The sequence below is a fragment of the Orcinus orca genome, chromosome 2 (genome assembly GCF_937001465.1).
Source record: "Orcinus orca chromosome 2, mOrcOrc1.1, whole genome shotgun sequence".
NCBI classification, from domain to species: Eukaryota; Metazoa; Chordata; class Mammalia; order Artiodactyla; family Delphinidae; genus Orcinus; species Orcinus orca.
Genome location: NC_064560.1, coordinates 10123053 through 10141423, shown reverse-complemented (window position 1 = coordinate 10141423; position 18371 = coordinate 10123053). Strand labels below are relative to the sequence as shown.

The 18371-nt window shown below is 47.2% G+C and overlaps 1 protein-coding gene across 1 annotated transcript in view; it reads left to right on the top strand.

Annotated features, from left to right (window-relative positions):
- The first annotated feature begins 933 nt into the window (after positions 1-933).
- GAD2 (glutamate decarboxylase 2) overlaps positions 934-18371 on the top strand; it is a 69770-nt gene continuing 52332 nt past the window's right edge. Inside the window, exons 1-7 of the mRNA XM_049705596.1 lie at positions 934-1521; positions 2145-2204; positions 2400-2549; positions 3590-3823; positions 8410-8500; positions 9037-9149; positions 13022-13137. Of these exons, the coding sequence (XP_049561553.1) occupies positions 1446-1521; positions 2145-2204; positions 2400-2549; positions 3590-3823; positions 8410-8500; positions 9037-9149; positions 13022-13137 (840 nt within the window). The 5' untranslated portion in view covers positions 934-1445. The remainder of the gene's footprint in view (positions 1522-2144; positions 2205-2399; positions 2550-3589; positions 3824-8409; positions 8501-9036; positions 9150-13021; positions 13138-18371) is intronic.

Below are 18371 nucleotides of genomic sequence, written 5' to 3'. Positions count from 1 at the left end.
AAGGCGCCCTCCCTTTGTTTAACAGCTTGTAGAGAAAGGAAAATGTAAGAGAGGAGAGATTATGACTTTCTCAGGAAAGGAGAAACCCCTTACCACCAAGGCTCAGAAATAGCGAAACTCCCGTTTCCCCCCACCCTATCGTGAAGATTCCCTTGGGGGATCAGGTGGTCATTGATTTGAGGCCCTCTAAAACGAGGGCCCAGCAGGCCATACCTTCTTTCCGCCTTTGGACAGCTCAGATTGCTTACTGGAAACTCGGTGCACGCTTCCCACGCACACACCGATTCCCGTGACACGTAAGCAGCGGGCCCTTGCGCGCCTCCGCAGGCCAAGGTCACCAAATGACCTGATCCCATCCCCCCATCGGCCGTCCACCCAGCCGGCTCTAGCTCTCTTCCCAGTCCCCTTCCAAGAAGTGTCCGTTCATTTCTCTGCCCAGGCTGAGGTCCTTGGTGATAGATTCCAGCATAGATTTTAATTGCCTCAATCAGCAGTTTTTCTCCCCCGCCGTCAGTCAGAACCTGGACGGTGGGTTCTGCGACCACGCGCTCCGAAGCTCACGAATGGTGCGCCCCCGGGGACTGCGCGGCTCAGTAGGCAGGCATTAGGCTCCACTAAGGAGCTGAATTGAGCCCATCAGTGCATAGATGCCCTTCCCCCACCGTCCGCTCCCCAGGCTCGCGAACCGCTCCCGATTCCGATTCTGGCCCGGTCGCCAGGGGTCCCGGGGTCACAGCGACCTCAGCACCCTCTTGGAGGAAGGCGGCGCGGGAATCGCGCCTCCTTCCCCGCAGCGGGAGACAGACCTCAAACAATACACCAATCGAGGCAAATAGAAGACTGTCTCGACCACCCTTCCCGCCTCGCCAAGGTCTCTGGTCTACCCCTGCTGAGGCACGCGCGCTCAGCCGCGTGAGCACTCCGGACAGCGCACCCGGGCCCGCGGGGGCAGCCGGCACCATCACGCCTCACGCACGCCTGCCACCCACTCACTCTGACTCCAGCTCTGGCGCACTGTCTGCCTCGAACTCTCAAGGTTCAGCTCCCTCCCTCTGCCGCTTTTTCTTCCGCCGTCCCCTTATCCTTCCCTATTGGGCTCCCTCTCCTTCAAAATCGCTCCGGCGCTCCGGGCTTTCCCATCTCCTGGCTGTGAGGACCCCGCAACTGCCTTCTCTGTTCAACCCCCAGAGCTTTCAGAGCGTTGCCACGTCTCTAAGCTCTAATCCCAGCACACACACACACGCGCGCACGCACCCGCAGACACGCACGTTTCCTGTCCCTGTGTGACACCCACCCTCTGCGGGGCGGCCGCGCCGGTCCCCGCGCGGTGTCCTCATCCCGCCACACACACACGCACACACGCACGCGCGCGTGCAGGGCGGATCGGAGGGCAGCTCGCCGACAGTTCGCATTCGGAGGCGTCCTGCTCCAGCCTCGCAGAGCCGATGGCATCTCCCGGCTCCGGCTTTTGGTCCTTCGCATCTGAAGATGGTTCCGGGGATCCCGAGAACCCTGGCACAGGTAGGAGAACCGGGACCTGCAGGAGGCGAGCTTTGCGGGTGGACTGGGGTTTGCGGGGCTGGGGAAGATTGAAAGAGGTTTTTCCACTTGCAGTGGGAAACTTCGGACGCTTAGCCCTGCCCTCGGGGTGTGTCCCTGATGACCCAAGAGACCAAACCCTCCACAGGCTCTTATCCCCTGGGAAGATGCCCAGAGAATCTCTGGCCCTTTCCGCTGAAGTCTGGGAGAGCCCCCAAAACACGGCGGCGTCTCCTGGACACCGAACTCGCGGGCCTGGGGCACTGCCGCCATCGTCGTGTCTGGACCCTGGAGAGGGACGGAGTGGCGGTGGGGAAAAGAAAAACTGGAAAGGGGGGAGAATTCTCTGCCTGGAAGGAGAGCCTGTGAGGAAATGGACAGCCTCGGTGTCTAGGAGAACTCGCCCAAGCGAGGCAGGAAGGGGACTTTGCCCTAACAGAGTGGCACCTCCCGCGCGCCTCCCGCACCTGCCCGCTGTGCGGGGCCGCAGGCAGCCTTTCCCGGACCCCGTTGACGTTGACGTTGTTCACAAAGAACGAAATTTCACACGTCTTTCTGCTCTTTTCTTACGGCCTCGCCCTCCTCCTGCCTGTCTTTCCTTGCAGCGAGGGCCTGGTGTCAGGTGGCTCAGAGGTTCACGGGCGGCATCGGAAACAAGCTGTGCGGTGAGTGCCGGTGCCCGGGGGAGGGAGGCGGACGTGGCCAGGCGCCTCGGAGCCCGCGGGGGGCAAAGGCACCTTCTCACCTCCGCATCCCATCGAGGGTCGGAGATTCTTGATTTTTGGCCGGGGACGGGCGGGATGCTGGGAGCCGGGCCGGCGGGCGGCTGACTGAGGTCCGCGCTCCGTGTCCTTGCCCAGCCCTGCTCTACGGGGACGCCGAGAAGCCGGCAGAGAGCGGCGGAATCCAGCCCCCGAGGGCCGCCTCCCGCAAGGCCGCCTGCGCCTGCAACCAGAAGCCCTGCAGCTGCCCCAAAGCGGGGATCAACTACGCGTTTCTACACGCAACAGGTAAAGGCGCCTCGCGGGGCCCCCGGGAGCCTCTGCCCCTCGCCGTGGCCCGCCCACCACGGCCAGGAGGGACCCCGCGCCGGGAGCCTGAGCCGGGGCGTCGAGTGGAGGGCGGAAGCGGACCTTAGGAGAACCTTAAGGCGACAGCGAGAAAGGCTGGGCCTGCCCCCCTCGGTCCGACCCCGGCCTCTGCTGGGCGCTGGGCGCTGGGCGCCGGGCGCTGGGCGCCCGCGTTCTAAGGGAGCTCCGGGGCCGCGGCGCTCTCGGCCGGGCGCCGCCCTCGGGTCTGCGGTGGCCGAGGCGCCCGCGCGCGCCCTGGCTCCAGGTCCGCTCCTCGGTGCCGCTGAGGCCTCGGGTGGGACGCAGTTTCCAGTTCAAAATTTCTGAGACTTTCTAGGTCTTTATATCGCAAGAGTAATTTGTAGCAGTATTTTCACAGGAGAACGATTCACGTGAGACCTGCGCGCGGTTTTACTCCCTTGCGCTTACACACGCGGTCACCCAAACATGCGCGCGCGCGCGCGCACACACACACACACACACACACACACACACACACACGCTGTCTTTGGAAACAGTGGGCTTTCTTAATAGGCCAGAGATCCTAACATTGCATGATCCATTTTGCCTGATATGCCCAAAGGCATTCCTCAAACATTCCTGACTTGAAGTGTTTCCGTGATCATTTAAGAAGATTTACTGAGAAATAACATTTAGCGGGAACGCCGGGGAAACAAATGAATGGAGGCATAGTCTCTTAAAAAAAAAAAAAAAAAGAAAGAAAGAAAAAGAAAGGAAATAAGAAAGGAAGTTATGAACTGAAATGCAAGAAATAATTTGGGGTAGGGAGAGGAATTGGAATTTTTTTCATTCCTTCATCTTTGAAGAATCCCTCCTCTTTAAAGAAAATGCTCTCGTTTTCAGAAGATTTTTTTAAAACGTAATATCTCTCGGTTCAAAGAGAAATTGTCAGCTGGCAAACTTGCCCTGGATAGTTTCATTGTAAAATTAAAATGTGGCATTTTGATTCCATTCTTTAGACCTGCTACCAGCGTGTGATGGAGAAAGACCCACTTTGGCATTTCTGCAAGATGTTATGGACATTTTGCTTCAGTATGTGGTGAAAAGTTTCGATAGATCAACCAAAGTGATTGACTTCCATTACCCCAATGAGCTTCTTCAAGAATATAACTGGGGATTGGCAGACCAACCACAAAATCTGGAGGAAATTTTGATGCATTGCCAGACAACTCTAAAATATGCAATTAAAACAGGTATTGTCCAATCAGAAATAATAAAGCTCTTTTTTCTTTTAAAGCTTTACTTTTTTCTATAAAAATGTTTCATTTTATGGAGTTAGTGATAATTTCAGATTTACAAAGTTATTTTTGTCATTTAAGAAAATAGTCATGATTAGAATGATTAACATCAATAGCACCCTTTGCTGTTACTGTTCATGCTTGTGAAGTTGATAATGTCAGAAACGTCATCTAAGTATAAATCATCAGATCTTACACTGCACTATTTGACCATGGAAATTAACCACTGATGTAGAAGCAACCATTTGTCAACAGAGGCCTGTAGAAATGACCGAAAATAGAGAAAGAAAGGGAATCTCGAAATGAAAGAGCAAAAGGCATGATCCAAACAAAAGCCCAAATACCAGTGCAGTGCTGGTATTTCCTTGGCATAGAAAGCATCAGAAATTGGACAAACCATCCATGTAATGGTTGAAGCAGCAGGATAATGTTTTGGCATTGTCTCAAATGACCAAGACTTCGAATTTGAACTCCAGGTTTCCTCTGTTTTTAAATAAATGTACACAAAAGAAAACAGAATACAAACTAGCTTAACAATTCAGCCATGTTCTACAAGGATGTTCATGCTTCCTAACCATTCTGTATATATGACAAAGAAAAAAGGGATAGAGGAGAATCAGATATCCTTAAGGGCAAACATTTTTAGTCTATCTTGTATTTATTGCTTTTTTATAGTATTCTTCACACTCTATCCATTTTATAGCCCCAGGTGTAACATTTATGTGGGTGCCCTCTAAGCTTTTATTTTATCTACACAAAGTCAGCTGTTCATCTCCCCAGGTTTTGATTACCCCTTCGTTTTCTACTTTGCCTCTAATCATCCTGATACATGGTGGCACTACACTTCATTAAAGCAATAAAAATAAATGTGAATGAACTTGGGGGGGAGGGGAGATCTTGTGGATCTAAATTGATTTTTAGCCTTAAAAAAGATTTGCTAACAAATAAATATGTAAAATATCACAAAATGTTAATTTCCCTAGAAACTTAATCTTTTTCTTTACAAGTTTTGAATTACATGAATTATCAGTATCATTCTAATCAACAACAGGTTTTAAGAATGTTTGCCGTGTGACCTTTAGCCCTTTGTTTTGTTTTGTTTTGTTTTGTTTTTGCACGTTCTTTTTACCAACAGAGAGGAAAGATATGCATAAAAGCCTTAGGAAATTGATTTCCCGTACTATTATTATCCACTTTTGTGAAAGTATAGGCTTAGAATTAGATACATAGGGAAAAGAATTTAACTCGGAGATTTCTATCAGACTCAATCTATGGAATATGAATTTTGAAGACTTCTTAGATTTCATTCTCAATTATATTCAGAGAGTCCACATGATGTGTGTACTAGGTACTAAAGATGGTTTTTCTTCCAGATTTTCGTGTACCTGTAGGTGCAGACCTGAGCAGTGCTTTTAGTTCATTTGTATTTGATCTATTCCCCAACCTAATATTTAAATACATTAACAGTAAATTGCTACCTATTATTTTGATTGTTACCAAGCCAAAAAGAATCTATAAAAATGTTTCACGTCTTCATCCTTAAAAGCTGGTGGTGTCTGAAATGCAATTTAAAGAGTTAAGATAATGGAAGTTGTAGGTCAATGATAGTAATAGCTCTGTCTGTCAATGTTCCATTTAGTGTCGGGAAAAGATGGGCCAACTCAACGCTTAGATTTTGCCGTAATGCTTGTGAAACTGTTGGTCAGTGTAGCTCTAATGCATTTTATTTAAAGGTCAGAAAAAGCATGATTGAGCTGGATTTCTGACCAAGGCGTATCAATATTAATTCAGTGTCAATATTCTTCATAACATATGTAGTCTTCCGGTCCTTCCCCCCCCCCCCCAATAGCATTTCACGTAATTAACAGCTGTCACCTTCCTTTTTGACTGGCAAGTTTATAGGTTTCATGCTGTAACTTGTATTTGACAACTAGTACTATTTAGGGTCTGTGAAGCAGTTACCATCACTGCTACCATTAGGTGTGCTAATGCCCCTCAGAAGATTCTTTTATAAAATGCATGTTATCATCTGCTTTCTACTGAGAGTCTTTAACCTAATTTCCACTTGGACTCCAGGCTTAGAGAGAAGTGGGGGCAGGGGGGAAGTCTTCATGCATTGTTAAAATTACCTCTGTAAGGAATGTTGCAAAAGAAAACTGAGAAGTGCAGAGAATGATAAAATTCTGGAATAGTTAGCGTTTGCTAGGGTCGTTGGGTTTGCTAGTGGTGGGGTGGGGTGGTGGAGGGCTTAATCTTGTCTTGAATCTCTGAACTCAGCCATGAGACAAAGGCATTGAAGCATCAGTAAACCAGGCCATCCTTGGGTGTGTGTCGCGGGTCCAGAGAGAGCAGCCTGGACCGACTTGGGGCCCCTTCCCAATGGACACCAGGGTCACAGCTGCCTGCGGCTGGCTGTTCACAGAGTCTGCGCGTCCTTCCTGGCTCATTTGCTGATCTGTGGGGAGTGGTCCAGAGGCGGGAGCAGCTCTAATCTCTGGTTTCAAACTCGCTGTCTCTGGCGGCAGCGTGTGGCCACCCGACTCCTTGGCCGGGCGCTGGCTCACAACATGGGGCCGGCGGGGGGTGGGCAGCAGCAGTAGCGGCTAGGACAGCAGGCAGGCAGGTCTCAGGGAACCCTGCCTGGATTCGGCGGCAGCCTGTAAGTTCATGGGAAGCGAGCAAATACAATATTTCTGCGGAAATCAAGAGGACACATTGTTGTGATCTGTCAAAGCATCTCCCTGCGTGTTTCCACGTTGTTATCAGTGAATGCAGATTTTGAGGCAGGAGAGATTTAGGTGAAATAGACCAAGGTCAAAAATTTATGGAAGAAGGAAGCCAAGCAAATGAAGCATCAGAGTTCTTTCCACAGTTTCCCGAAGTCATCGGGTGAATTGACCTTCTGATTACCTGGGGCACAACACATATCTTGGGATCCCTCTCAATTTTATGCAGAGGTTTTCATGCCAACGTTTCCATAGAGTTAGTGTGTGCTCATAGATACCAGATTTGTCCAGAAAATGCATGTGAGTTGGGAGAGTTGATTAATGGATAGATTTGCTAATCCTTATTAATTTCCTCGCTTCAAAGAAATGGCTTAGGGAAAGAGGGATGAAGGGGCCTCAGGAGGGAGAAGAGGGCTATGATTTCAGCTGTGAGCGCTAATGAAATGGGGAGCAATGAGGCGGAGAGGAGTAGCAGCGAGCCTGTTTCCCTTTCTGTGGATGCGCAGACTGACGGGGTCAGCATCAGAGCAAAAAGCTTGAAGGGCACCGTGCAGGGCCAAAGGGAGGTAAGACAATGCCGGAGAACGAGCCAGAGCCAGAACCCCAATCTCTTTAAGATGTGCTCTTTCCCAGCTCCTATCTCTTCTCGGGGGTCTCATGGTCTGGCCACATGCCCGCAGCTGATAAGAGAAACGCTCTGGTCCTGGTCCCGAGATCAGCTTTGTGTTGACTTTTGTCTCTGCTTTCCCCATTGCCTTCCTTTATCTTGTTTTGTCCATGCTGGCATGGGAGACTCTCACATCCCCAGGCTTCAGACAGGCATCCAGTAAGTGGCAGATGCCTTTTCATCAGAGGCTATTTCCATAATCGTTAATCTTCCAAAATTTTTGCTGCTAAACAAATCACAGATTTATAGATAGGCTTGTGTGGGGCAAGACAAGGAAGTGGAATTCTAATGAGATCTTTACAATCACATTTTAAGTAATAGCCTCAGGAGTGTTTGCGTGTCAACCCCTTTAGAGAGTTTTAGAGGAATCCAGGAGTTAATTAGATAAGCCTGGCTAATAGACTGATCAGTCCATTGACTATACCTTCATGTATCTTGTTGACAAGACAGTGATGTTGACTGTATTTAGCTTTATTTTGAATTGCAACTACGAAGGAGCTCTGTTGTTTATGATCGAATATTCAGACAGAAAAGAATTGACAATTAGGTCTGTTCATATCATCTTTAGACAGTCATCACCTTTTGAGTCCAGGGCAAACCACTCAATAGACTGTCCTATTTTCTCATTTTTGCCTTGTCTTTTCTGATCATCAGCCATTTGTCACTGATATTACCATGGATGTTAGCATGCCTGGAGGATGTCATGGTACATGACTGATTCCCAGGACAACTTCAACGGAAAAGGAGTTTTTAACAGCACAAGTGTAAACAAGAAGTCGCCTGTCTTTGAATAGCTTTGGATTGCACCGGCATTTGAGTTTGCAAATATATTGAAAGAATGCTAGAAAATAAACTAGTGTCCACATTGCAAATCACGATTATTTTTTTTTATAGGGTATGTTTAAAGGAAGATTTTTAGAGTATGTTTTAAGAAATATCAAAACCCAAAACAGTTTCTCTTGTTAAAGGAAATGCTCCTTTGGGATGTGTGTGTGTGTGTGTGTGAGTGAGAGAGAGATATGGGTTTCTGAGTATGCATTTCCTATTACTGAAGGATCTTTCAAGGTTCTTTAGCAGAGAAATCATGTGTTTCGGAAGCATTTATTTTCATCAGATTCATCCTGATTCTGGTGTTCTGTCTAATTCAGGACATCCCAGATATTTCAATCAACTTTCTACAGGACTGGATATGGTTGGATTAGCAGCAGACTGGCTGACATCAACAGCAAACACTAATATGTAAGTAGCTAAACGTGTTTTTGTGTAATCCAGGATAATTATTAATGAGATTCCATAATCTTTATTCTACCTCTCATGTGAAAAATCTCTTTTTATTAAGTAGCCCCTAAAATAGTGAGACAAACTTCAGAGGAGTATAGATGTTTACCTTAGCTTAAAAGATAGTCCTGATATATCTTTCATGCAATCAAAGTTATACACCATGTTCTAAACACCAAAGGGACATTTTGGGGCATGTTGGATTTATAATTATGTATAATATGAGAGAGCAATGGGACCGGACGTTGTCTTTTAGATAGTGTTATAATGTTACTCTGCAATATATTTATTCACTGTGATAAATGACCCTTGCTCATTAAGCCAATGATTGAAGCTCTTGACTTTAGGAATATAGAAAACTGAGCAAAACATTTTTCTCTCTGCCCAGTGCTATAATGGTAAATTGTTCTGTAGATTGAAATTGTTCTGTAGATGCTGTAATGATGAATTATTCCTTTGAGTTACGGACATAAAATGTGGCCATTACTACGTTTCAGGTTCACCTATGAAATTGCTCCAGTATTTGTGCTTTTGGAATATGTCACGCTAAAGAAAATGAGAGAAATCATTGGCTGGCCTGGGGGCTCTGGCGATGGGATATTTTCTCCTGGTATATGATATTTTAACTTTTCTTTGTGTTTTTTTCTTCTGATATGTCATGCCTTATTATGAACCTAGAAATGATTAAATATCTAGTCTGTGTTTCTGCATTAGGTTAAATAGGCTATATACTGATCAAAAGAATGAATGTAATTAAGTGCATGTGACCATTGACCACACCTCCAAGCCAACTACACCATGCTTGAATATTAACTATTTGTGTTCGAAAAAAGCATAATCAGCAATGGTATTAACCCAGTACTTCTACTGTGATCCTACACATAGGATATGGATCATGTGGAACAAAGGAGGAAAGACTCCTAACAAGGGAATTATAGAATAAGGAGAATTCACTCTCCCAAGCATCAGTGAAAGGAGGAGTTTCTTAGAGCTAAGAGAGAGGGTGACGATTTCTTCAAGAGGTTCCTCATTCTTTTGCTTCTTTATGATGTCATTCAATCTTCCAGTCTTTCCCATCCTGCCTTTTGTCACCAGCCATTGCATTCTCATTCTCAGCTCCGTTATTTACACCTCTTCCAGCCAAGAAAATCAACCTGAGACAGAAAGTCCTGCTTTTGGTTCCTGGGTCTGTGTGCGTGACCTTGGTTTGATGCGGAGATGAAATAAAAGTTAGGAAGGCAGTGGGAAGAGAGAGAGTCACTGACCCGTGGAAAGGAAAGCTGGCGTGCAGACTGTCACCTCCTCAGCGGCAAGAGAGGGGTCTTCAGAATGGGTGTTACTGCCCCAGGGCTCACCCCACTGGGGAGGCCAGAGCCGCACCAGCCATTGTGTCAGGCAGAGCAAAGGCCAAGTCGGGATCCCTCTTCAGCAGATCTACAAAGACAAGGGGGTGATGAGGGAGAGAGAAAGTGAAGGGGAGGCAGAAGGAAGAAATGAGGATGAGTAACAGTGGCCTCAGGGCCAAGTCTTAAATGAAGCAGCTTTATCTGCGAGCTCAGATCGGCTGTTTTATTTTCTGGTTTTAAAGCCGTAGCATATGTTTTCAGGGGCTGAAGGAAGATGTGTTAGTTAAATGAAAGGGAAAATTTGCCTTTTTTAATTTAAAGTCATTGAACACCAGCCGTGATGAATTTCAAGCTAGCTTTATTTTGTAGGGAACTGAGTATTTAGTGTTCCTTTGGAAAACCATCCCCAATTGAGGGAAGTTTGTCATCATTAACTAGAACTGATGCTCTTAAGGTGTTTTTTCGTGAGGAACTAGGTAGGGTACAGAGATCAACGTTGTTTCTACCTTTATTCTTCCCTCTCTTGTAAGATCGGTTGTGTGATTGAGCTGTCCTGAGGCAACCAGGAGCACCTTGGGCTCTCTTTGAATGGTTCCCAAGAGTGGGAAGAGAACGGCTGCTCCTGTGGCCCCGGAAAAGGTGGCTAAGGGGGGTTGGGCCAGGCCTAACTTACCTGGCTGGTCTTGGGACCCACCTGCCCCAGAAAATACACAGCCAGAGAAAGACTCCTCTTTGGCAGCTCTGCTAAGCCAGACATGGACTAAGGGCTGCCACCCTCATCAATGGTGGGGAATGATCAGGTAGAAGAGACTAGAACTTGATCCTGAGGCTCCTTCCTTAGATCCTGGAGACCCACATGCTCTGACCCCAAGGTGGAAGCCGTAGATGCCAGGCTACAGGGTAATGCAGACCTTGCAAAATCAGAAGGGGACAAAAGAAAAGGTCATCAGCAACCTGTTTCCGCCCTGCTTTCTACAAGGCGTTACAGAGGAGAGACGGATCACAGCATCCTTACTTGTTAATGGATGCCTTTCTGGGTAGCATCCAGCCTTATTCCTGGGGAAAGGGTCTTGTGATTTAAGGGGTGGACATAAGGGAAATCACATATCTATGTGCCTGAGACCTGAGAGTCCCATTGCCTGGGACTAGACATGAAGAGTTAGGTCTGTGCTTGAATATATAGCGCAGCCCAGTGTCCTTACACCTCCATCTGCAACAGCCAGAGGCGACATGCTTCATGGAAAGTCCTTTGAGACTTCTAGAAGAAATCTGTTTACGGGATGTAACCCTCAGCTGGGACCCAGAGGGAACTAGAGAACGTCACCGCTCAGGGAAATCGTGCACAAACCTTTTCGTACCTAACAGGATTTTCAGAATGTTTCGGGTCTTGCTTTTGCACCCTTTCTCTGGGAGATTCCTGGGAAAGAAGAGCACATAGGGCTCATGCATCTGTCCTCCTGCCTGTGTGACACAGTGCAGTCTGCTCTGTCCAGAGACCCAGGAGCCTCTTCATCCCTCTCCGGACGGCTGAACCTTTAGATGGAGAATGACAGAGCCATGAGACAAAGAGTGGGAAGCAGAGTGGGACTCCCTGGACAGTTGTCCTGGGAAGTGCACTCTCTCTGTGTCCATCTTCCCCTTTTTCTTCCTCTCTCCTTTCTCCCCAGCCTCTCTGAAAAGAACTAGGGCAGTGGTTCTCAACTGGGAGCTGTTTTGTCCCCAGGGGATATTTGGCAGTGTCTCTGGAGAAATTTTTGATTGTCACAGCTCATTTGGGGACGGGGGGGCATGTAGTCCTACTGGCATCTGGTGGGTAGAGGCCAGGGATGCCCAGGGAAGCCCCACCATAAGGAATTATCCAGCCTGAAATACCCCTGAGTGCCAGGATGGAGAAACCATGAGCTAGAGTGAAACTTCCTTTAAGAGCTGATCCTTTGCCCACCAGCATCCTGCACGGTCAGGCCTGCTCAGAGCAGGCTTGACCTGGATTCTAGTTGTTCTGTGTCTCTGGGGTCCGGAAGAGGTAGGGACTGCCCTCATTCTGACTGATGACAAAGCCAGGCTCTGGGTGACTACTGCTGTTCTGCCAGGTTGCCTGCTTGCATCAGAGCCCAGGGCAGAGACAAGGCAGAGTCATGGCCCTGCGTGGGCCATCCAGCTTGGTACAGAGAACCCTCCTCCACAGCCACCAGAAGGGAAAGGAGCTCAGAGAACTCACGTGATGGCAGAGCCCGGGCACCTCCCCCTGTGGGTTGGGGGGGCTCGCTGTGTCTTCACTCTGCCTCGTGGTCTCACAGCTCCCACACCAACATATCCATGTGCATTCGCAACGATCTGTCTTTTACCTGGTTAGCAAAAATCCTAAACTTTCCAACAATCCTGGGGAGAAGCTCACGTTCCTTTGCTTGTCAAATGAGACTCTACTTATAAGATACAGATCTTATGGTATGAAATCCTTGCCAACCTTAGGATGACACATGAAGAGTAATTCAGTATGGACTTCAAATTCCCTTTGTTGTGTATTTTCCTATAATGATGAAATTGTAAGCATTAAAATTATATTTCAATGATGGCATTGAGAGGGAAGAACCATTTGGGGGGAATTAACAGATGAATATGATGAGATGGGCTTGGGTGTTTATCCTCATCCTATAAGGACTGTTAACAGTCCACCTCATTAATAGCAACTGATTTCTCAGTCCAAGTGCAAGGCATTGCATGAGCTGAAATGAAAAGAAATGTCCTCTCCAAATGTCCTCTCCATGATATAAGTTTATCACAGGCCTAATGCAGAATGACCACACTGTCAAGCCAAGAAGGAAGGCAACACTTTTTAAGTTCTTAAAAGCCTCTTCAAAGGGCTCCTAGTAAGAGCAGAGTCAACTGCAGTCCCCCAGTGAGAGTTGGGTGTGGAAGGCTGGCATCCATCCTAGAGTTGGGCTAAATGCTCCTTCTCTGGACCCTCTTAGCTAGTGCCTTTGAGTCTGTGGATTCAACTCAAAGGACAGCCAGTAAGAAGGTATTCTCCTGTGTCCAAGGAGGACTCTGGGTCAATGGAAATAAGGAATGTTGCTTGCATGTGAAATGATGACGTTGACAGTGACTAGAAGAGGTAACTTTTTGCTCTGCCCTTTAGGTGGCGCTATATCCAACATGTACGCTATGCTGATTGCGCGCTTTAAGATGTTCCCTGAGGTCAAGGAGAAAGGGATGGCTGCGGTCCCCAGGCTCATTGCCTTCACGTCTGAGCATGTAGGTGTCAACGTTCTTTCCAAGTTTAAGGTTATATTCCTTAAAGCCCCGGTTAAAGGGATGGTATTTGGAAATACTTTACCCCATGGTTTCTCTTTCCAGAAGATACTTCTTGGGACAGAATGAGGGGAGAGATCAGCTGGGTGGTAGAATGGGGTGAGCTGCTTTGTTTTTGAAATTCAAGAAAATGCTCAAAGGGAAAGCAGAATGCTTTCACCCCTCATTCCTTTACTTACTTCTCTGTAATAATGTCACATTCTGGGGCAATGGGAGGAGGAGAGAGGGTAGAGTAACTGTGAACTCATTGCATCATCAATGCTGTGCCTATGTAACTCAAAACTCCCAAGCATCCCGTTGATACAGTCTTTCTGTTATAAAGTTCCGATCAGGTATTGTACCCTCTTGCTTCCTTGAGACGCTTTTGCGGCTGACTTAACCAGAGGTTTCATCACTGTAGAGAAATGGTCTAGTGACTGTCGTATCTCATCTCTGGGCCGGATCTGTGTCAGCCAAGCAGAGGCTCCTGTCTACTGCCAGGCTGCTGTCCGGGCAGGACGCTGAGCGTTTGGGGCTCCAGGGAATGGTGCTTCGCATTCCTTCCATGGCCTTTAAAGGGTTAATGCTGTCGTTTCTACTACCACTGAGGCACTGGAAAAATGGCCCATCCTGTGCACATAAAGGAAGCCAAACAGCTTTAGCCTGCCAAGCCACCATCTTTCTCGCATGTGCCAGGGCAATGCAGCACGCAAGTTCAAAGCCACAGAGCAGCTGTTTGAGCAAGGTCTCGGTGCCAAACTGTCCTGCCACATGTGACCTGCGGGGAACCAGAGTCTGTTCTTGACAGGTGTTCGTAAGCATCACCTGCTGTGTAATTCCTAAGATTGTTCCTTCACGACATCTGCTTCAAGGTAGCCTAGAGTCTAGGAAACAATTGCCTCCGAGACTGAAAAGCCTCTGAGGGCCGGGGAGCTGGGAGATGGGGAAGGACTCAGATCCACCACAGAACTTTTCTTTTTCCTATTTTAAGTGGTGTGTGTGTGTGTGTTCATAACAAGGAAACAAAAGGCAAGTACCGATGGGAAGCCAGTGAATACAATTCACCACCACTCCACTAGCCGTGGAATTAAAGGAAACGAATGATTTCTCCTTCGCATCTTTAGCATCTTGCTTTCAGTCACGTCATAGCATTTTAATTTAATGCCCTTCCTCGATGTATAGGCATCAAATTTAGCAGCCTCTGATGTTTTACTTTCCTATTGCTGCTGGAACAAATTACTACAAACTTCACGGCTTAAAACAACATGAATTCATTATCCTGCCGTTCCGGAGGTCAGAAATCTGCAGTGGGTCAGGCAGGGCTGTGTTCCTTCTGGATACCACAGGAGAGCATCCATTTCCTTGCCTTTCCGGTTTCTAGAGACTGCTTGCCCACCTTGGGTCAGGGCCACTTCTTCCATCTTCAAAACCAGCAGCAGCAGGTCTTCCAGTCCCCTCGCCCCCGTCTCTGACCTCTGCTTTCATCTCCTTCCCTGGCCCCGATTCTCCTGTCTCCCTCTTTCTCTTGTGATTACACCCTGGTAACACAAGATAATCTTTCATCTCAAGGTCCTTCATCACATCTTCAAAGTGCCCTTTGCCATGTATGGTGACAGAGTCACAGGTTTAAGGGATTAGGATGTGAACATCTTTGGGGGGCACATCATTCATGCTACAAGCCTAGGTCCCCACCATGAGATAACTCTCATTTCTCAGCTTCTCCATGGGTAGAAAAGTATAAGGTAATTTGCCTTCCAATTACGATTTCCCTAAAGTGGATTTGGATCCCTAAATAGTTACATGTACTGTATTCTCAGACCAAAAAGCCCAGGTGATCTTATATTGGCATCTTCTTCCTTTGGTTTCCGTGCTGTTTCCACATCCTGAAATGAGGTTGACCTACCAGCAAGTTCCTTGTGCTCTCTGATTTCTGCACGAGTTTCTTGGGCTCAAGTTGGATGTAAGTTCACTCAGCGTTGCTCAGAAAGTCCAGGTCTTGTGATCTGAGGATAATTTTGCTATGCCTTTGTTCCTTGATATTGTCAACTTTGATCTCTTTCTCCATTTTCCAAGAAAAGAAAGGTGATTCAGAAAGAAATGACTGCAGCAACCATTCGATCCTCCCGCCTCCTTCTGGTATTTCTATCTGTGCCCGTAATTACGGAAGAACATTTGAAAATTATGAACCTAAAGTACCAGTCGTTTCTGACTCAAAGATTATTTTGACAGATGAGCTCTCCTTCCAATGTACAAAACCTTATATCTGATTGCTGTGGACCATTTCCAACTTCTAATAGACAAAAGTTCATCTGATTCAACCCTGTGGGCCCGGCAGAACAGAGATTGTTCTCAGCATTTTTTTTTAAATGAAGAGGCTGCAGTTAGCTAGGTAGGTAGAGCCAGGATTAAGCAGATTTCCTGACTCCCAGACCAGTGAGGGCCCTGCCCCAGCTACCAGTGCAGAAACCAGATTAAAAGGTACAGCGACAGAGTTTTATAAACCACAGATCATCAATTGCTTTAACATTTTATACCTTCCCGAGTCAGATTTCCACCAAGAGCTTTTTTCTTTACGTGAAGGTGATGCTCAACTGTTCCTTCTCCATGCCCCCGCCACACACACACACAAATCCTCCTTGATACCCACAGGTTGGGCTGGGAAGGGCTTTTAGGGCTTGATTTAAAGAACTCCCATGTCTCCTGGAGCACTTGATCCAAACCATTCTGGACAGATGAGCCCTTAAAAGTGAGTCCTGCCTTGAAGCTCCAAGTTAAGAGGCAGCACAAGCCCCGTGTCTAGTTGCTGCTGGGCTCCAGACCTCAGGGCCATTCGACCCTATTCATCCTCTAGTACAGCTCCTTCTACCTTCAGGCCAGGCCAGATCTTTCCTTAGTCTTTTCGGATTTCACAGTCACTGTTCCCACCAGCCCCAGAAATAGATCTTCCCAGGCTAAAGAAAGAAAATTGCCAAGTCCGTTCTCAAATGCCTTTTCTCCAGGCCTGTTTCCATCTCTGCGTGGAGGTTTCCTTCCTGAATCCCTTGACCTGCAGGGAGAAGGGTGATGGGGGGGCTGCTGTGTGGATCCTGTGGGGAAAGGGGAGGCCAATGGCCAAGGCAGGAGCTGCTTCAGTTACGGTCTCTCTTTATGCTCTTGGAGAGTTTCCAAGGCCCAAGACTTTTGGAGAATCAAAAGAGAGCCTTAAAAAACACTTCCCTCAGTGCCTGGGACATAAGGAGCTCTACATAAATATTAGGTAACTTGAAAACATCAACAACACCTTGTTTTATGGATGAAGAAGCCAAGCCCCAGAGGTGGAAGATGTCTTGCCCAAGGTTTCGTGTCCAGTCAATGGCAGCATCAGCTCTAGAGCCTCAGTTTTCCAACCATCCCAACACTGCTCTTTCAGCTCCTAGGCTGGCTGACCTGATCGCCACTCTAGCTGGCTGTTCTCCATTCACTTGAAGCATCTTTTCTCAAATCCTGTTTTCTTCATGTTGGTTATTCTAATGCTAATACAGTTTCCTGATCTATTGAACCAGGTCCAGTTACTGTCCTTTCTCCTATTCTGAGCACAGAGTTTATAACTGGATGTGGTTAGCGCCATAGAGATGAAAATGGGGTTGAGAAACTGTCATCCTCCAGCACCCAGCCAGAAGCTTCACATGTTCAGAAAGCAAAGGGTCATCTTATGTTTTCTAGCTGACACTTCACTCTGTCTCTGCCACATCGCACAAAGCTACCCATCACTTTTCCGGCCACCAAAACACACTAGAACTTTCCCTAGCTGATAAGCAGGGCAAGCTGGGTTTGTTTTTTTGAATCGAACAGTTTTCTTGAAATTTGCATAGGACTAAATCAAACAGATAGTATTGCGATGAAGAACAGAAGAACATAAATCACTGAGTTGAAACAAGAGATAGCGTTCATGAGTTAGGAGCTCCAAGATGATTTTCCTCCAAAATGTAGAATGACAAAATTGGAAGGGATCTTAAAGATTATATGGTTCAGTACTCATCCTGTGCTGGAATCTCATCAAACTCAGCAATAGAAGAGCTTGGCAAAAATTAATCTGATGACTTTTAGGTCCTGTCTTGAAAGGAGGTTTAGAGGAAAGCTAAGATCCCAGCTCAGTAATTCACATCTCTCTCTCTCTCTAAATCTTCTGAAAGCCCCAACCGTGAGCTTAATTCCAAATTCCTCTTATTTCCTCATGTGACACAAGCTCTTCCAGAAATAACTTCAGTGAAACAGCATAATCGCATCTAGGAAAAATGTTCCTTATAATCACAGCAGACACTGGGATCTTTCAGGCAAATCACCATAACTAACTCATTCCACTCTTAACACGCCAGGCTCAGCTCGGGTCCACGGCTCCTGGAACCCGTCACCAGTGTTCTGCTGAGGCCCCTCGTGACCTCAGCCCACTTCCATGGGGAGGTGATTCTCATCATTTGCCTTAGAAAGATGTTTTCATATAACCACACTTTTTGAGAGGGTTTCAATTTCCAAAAAATAGACGTCCTTTCTGTTAAAAACAAAAGCAAAAAGCAAATGGTGACCCAGGCAGCTTGGAAAAAGCTCCCGTGTCATGCTTCTCATTAGACAGAAACACTGACCGAACTTTCAGTAAGTGAACTAGTGAACCGGGTCCACTTCACCCCCGGCACCCCGTCCTCCACCTCTGCGTTCCCCCCTCCTTTTCCTTGTAGGGTCCTCATCACCCCTGTGTCATCTTCTCTTCTACCCAATCCCATCAAAACCTACTCTTAGGAAAGAACCTGAGAGCCATGTATATGATTGTAAAAGCTAAGCGTTGCCTCTCCTGGGGGTATTTTCACTGCAATAGGAGACAAAGGAATGAGGAGACATTCTCAAAGAGCAGGCATTGTACTGTCAGAGAAGAGACAAATAAGAAGAGGACAGTCACCCCTCCAAGTGCCCCTGAGGTCACATTCCTCATGGGGTGGGTGACTCTCCCTTGCTCCAAGTGCCAGGTCGGGAGTCACTGGCTAGACCTATTTTTCTTCAGGTTAGTGGACGGAGCCCATAAGCTTTGGAATGGACTAGAAATGATGATAGGCCCTGCTCTGCCACTTTCCAGGACGTGACTTTGGATTACCTACTTCATTTCTTCCTCATCTGTCCAACAGGGATTATAATACCCAGCTCATGTAGTTGTTGGGAGGATGAAGTGA